This window comes from Cajanus cajan, chromosome 10 (assembly GCF_000230855.2).
Source record: "Cajanus cajan strain Asha chromosome 10, NIPB_CcT2T_4, whole genome shotgun sequence".
Taxonomy (NCBI): domain Eukaryota; kingdom Viridiplantae; phylum Streptophyta; class Magnoliopsida; order Fabales; family Fabaceae; genus Cajanus; species Cajanus cajan.
The window spans coordinates 42,804,583-42,808,503 of record NC_138526.1 but is presented as its reverse complement, the minus strand read 5'-3'; the positions used below and the strand labels follow the sequence as shown (position 1 = coordinate 42,808,503).

The 3,921-nt window shown below is 31.0% G+C and overlaps 1 protein-coding gene across 1 annotated transcript; it reads right to left on the bottom strand.

Moving 5' to 3' along the window:
* Positions 1–2,818, bottom strand: LOC109810417 (E3 ubiquitin-protein ligase RMA1H1). Its single transcript, XM_020373879.3, has 2 exons — positions 2,659–2,818; positions 1–1,044 (listed from the first exon to the last, which is right to left on the bottom strand). Exon 2 carries the CDS (start codon positions 1,005–1,007, stop codon positions 231–233), a length of 777 nt encoding a protein of 258 aa, XP_020229468.1. The 5' UTR covers positions 1,008–1,044; positions 2,659–2,818; the 3' UTR covers positions 1–230.
* Between the last annotated feature and the right edge of the window lie 1,103 nt (positions 2,819–3,921).

Genomic DNA, 3,921 nt, shown 5'->3' with positions numbered 1-3,921 from the left:
TTAGACCAAAACCAACCACCAACTTATTTGAGGATTATCGATACAACTTATGCATAAACACTTATATTTTAAGCATTTATTTAATAAACACTTATGTACCCAAATGATCCCTAATTACAAATATCTCACCATTGAACAACTTCTCTAAAATATATTGTGCATCTAGCAGAAGCCACAAACTGCTTGTACTCTATACTAGGATGTAGTGCTCAAAAAATACGGAATAGCATTCAGAATAAGAGAAGACACAAAACTATGCAGCAAAGGAGAAAAAAACAGATTCTACTGAGTGACCTATCAACTTGCATTATATGCCTGTTGATCCTTGGATTAGTTCTCCCAGAACCATCATATGAATTTGGATATGTGTATATGTTTGTCATCTGGTTTCCAAAGACCCTTGCATATATCATCTCACCAAAGACTCCATATGATGTATCAAATGCATTTATTGGTGAACCACCTGTGTTGAACACAGGTGAAGTATAACTGCCTGGAATGGAGTTGAATTGAGGATGATTACCATAATGGCGATGATAAACATGAGAAGTAGGTCGGGAAACAGTTGCAGAATCAAGTGATCTTGGTGAGCTAGCCATCCATGAAGGACCAAGGGGTCTTCTTGGTATGACAATCCCCACTTGGTGGCCCTTGCTTTTGGTAGAAGGTACGGCAGTTTGGCCCCGGCCGTATAATGGAACAAGGGATGACTCTGATATTTCTGATTTGCAAACTGGACATTGTTGCTTCTCTTCATTTTCAGAAGACACACCATGGAAATTAAGCCATTTATAAATGCAGGCCCAGCAGTAGAGATGACCACAAAGAGTGACCACTGGATCTTGCACACACTCCAGGCAGATGTTGCAATCAAAGCCAGTAGAAGCATTTCTAGCAGCAGAATCTGCAGTATCATCACTGGCACATTTCCATGTTTCCAGAGATGATTTATCTTCGAAGGAATCTAATTGGGGAACATCCTCCTCTAAATACTGGTCTGAGGCCATTTCTCTTTTGTCTTGCAAAGTGTTCTTTGAAGAGTGCCTGAACCAGAAAAGCAAAAGTATACATGTTGTAAGTATCTGCTAATAGATATTCTTTCCTCCATAAAGAAATTTTGTCAATATCTAATAAGTTTCAAAACAAGTATACAAAATAATAAAGGGAAAATACTTGAAACTGTAAGTTTAAATAAAGGCAAAATTGCATTCAGAACAAGACTTTCATGTTATGTCATAAAATTTCATACAACACCACAAGACAACCAGTGTGAATTTTGATTTGGAACCTTCAATTCTCTATCCCCTACTAATCCTGTTTGAGGGAAACTAGAACCTCTCCACCACAAAGCGATTAAGAGAGTACAACCAGTTTTGATTGGTGAACAGAATGTAAACATCAGCTCACCTAACTAATGTTTCAGTTGTTATAACACAAACATCATGTGATTCATTTTTTTTTTGTCAAATTAACAAGTTAATCAGCTCTGACGGAGATGGCCACCTAACAAAAATGTTTAATTTCTTCAGAGCAGTTAGAAACAGAGTTCAATTTCTATACAATGTCAAAAATACATGTTCAACCAATCAGAAATCATCCATTGTCATGACATTAAAATAATTATTGTGTAAGTCAACAAATTAAATATATACATTGTCGGTGCATATACTTATTACTCTTCAAAATAACCCCCACAATTTTAATATGCTTTTTCAAGTAAAAAAGTATTCAGAGTAAATACTCAAGAGTGTCTACAGTCACTGGTTTTCATTAATCGCATGAACAAGAAAAAAACCAACAAAAGCAAAAAGAGGACTGTCATAATTTAACTGTGTTATTCAGCTAGTTGGCTTCCATCTTTATTTGTCAAGCAGGACCAACGACCCATTTTACCCACCTAATTACTAAACAAATAACCATAAAACTATTTAGGAGGAGGAAGGTAACAATATTAGTAGCCAAGTCAACGCAATATTCTCATGATAACACCGAGCCTACAATTAAAATAAACACCGCTCCTATATAGGAAAAAATTATGAGGGAAAGAGAAGAGGTTCTTCAATTGAGAACCAACTCTCTAAGCAGATGAATATGGAAAATCTCAGTGAGAGAGAGGAAACAATTTCCAACATAAAAACCATTTGACTAAATCATTCCTAGGGAAATTTTCAGAAATTCCAACGGCGATTAATCTCTCTCCAATAAACTGTGGACCCTACACAGAAAAACATGGACCAAGGAGCAATCCACAGAAATATTGAGAAAAAAATTAATATCATGAGAAACATCCATGATTTTGAACATGAAAGGGTCCAAAAGAAGTGAAAAGTGAAAACTAGGTTTCAGCTTTCAACATAAACCTCTGCAAGGAAAGTTCAAATTACGTGCCCTCCAACAAACGACGAATTGCACATATTAGGCAAGGACATCAATCACATGACCATGTATAGGAAACTATGAAGAAATCCCAAAGCAGAGGATCAAGTAAAAGACAAAGCTTTCCTCGATTATTTCGGGAAAAAAAAACATTTTTTTAATTGAAGATTTCAATACCCAGATGAACCCAATAGCCTAAGGATATAAACAAATAAGAATAGAATCCAATTGCAAGCCCCCCATGACAGTGGCAGAGAGAGAGAGAAGCATGAGAGTACTTACAAAAAGAAAATTGGGGAAGAGAAGGAATAGCTTGATGAAGAAGGGTGGAATAAGTGCAAGTCCTGAAAAGCTTGGAACGATTAATGAATGAAAGAAGGAATGAAGAAAAGAGAATGCTGTTTTAATTTATAGGAGTCAGAGTGAGAGAAACATGAAGAGTGGCTTCTATCAAGGTTCTTCCATTAAGGAATAATAATAAAATATCTTAGAAAAATTTAAATAAAATAAAATAAAATATTCCCCAATGTGGCTCCACACGCCGCGGCTTGCCCACCGGATACGAACTTCTCTACTGCTACCTAATCCTTTTTTTTTTTATTTTATTTTTTTAACCTTCTCTTTAACTTTTCAACTATTCTCTATGCTCAAATTTCATTGCAATAATATAGGATTGTCTGATGACAATGATAAAATTTGATGACACCAACAAAATATCACATTATAAAAATAAGGATTTTTAACAAAAAAATTAAGTTTGATTTTAATTTTTTAAAAAAATTTATTCTATTTTAATAATTTTGAAATGTATTACTTTTGATCTCTAAAATAGTTTAAATATTATTTCTTTCAATATTTTTAAATACTATCTAATTTATTATAAAAATGAATAAATTTATTATATAATTATTTGTGATTAGAAGATATATAAAATTAATGTATAAATTTTTTAAATGATATCTAACGTATATAGGACTAAAAGTGATATATTTTTAAAATTGAAAAATTACAATAGGATAAATAAATTTAAAGAATTTTAATAATTTTAGAGAAACTAAAAATATTTTTTTTCTAAAGATATTAAATTATATTGTCATCTGATAAGTTAATAAGATATTATATCATGCTAATCAATTAATATTGTTATGATAATTTGACGATAGAAAATAAATAAATAAATATATATATATATATATATATACCAACAACAATGTCAACATCATGTCATTATTACAGTAAAAAAATTAAAAAAAAATAGAAATGTTAAATGAATTAAATCAATTTGTTCTCAACTCATCAATGAATGAATTAATAAGTTGAGTTAAATGTGTTTTTATTAAATTGAAAGTAATAGTTCACACATCAAAAATATAAATTATTTTTTAGTATGTCTTGAATTTTTCTCATATTTTATAATTAAATATAATTAATAGATATAAAAAAATCTAATAATAATTCAAATATTTAAGAGAACGTGTACTTAATAAGTCAACCAATAATAATAAAATAAGTTTTTTAAAAACATTAAAATAAATCAATAATATA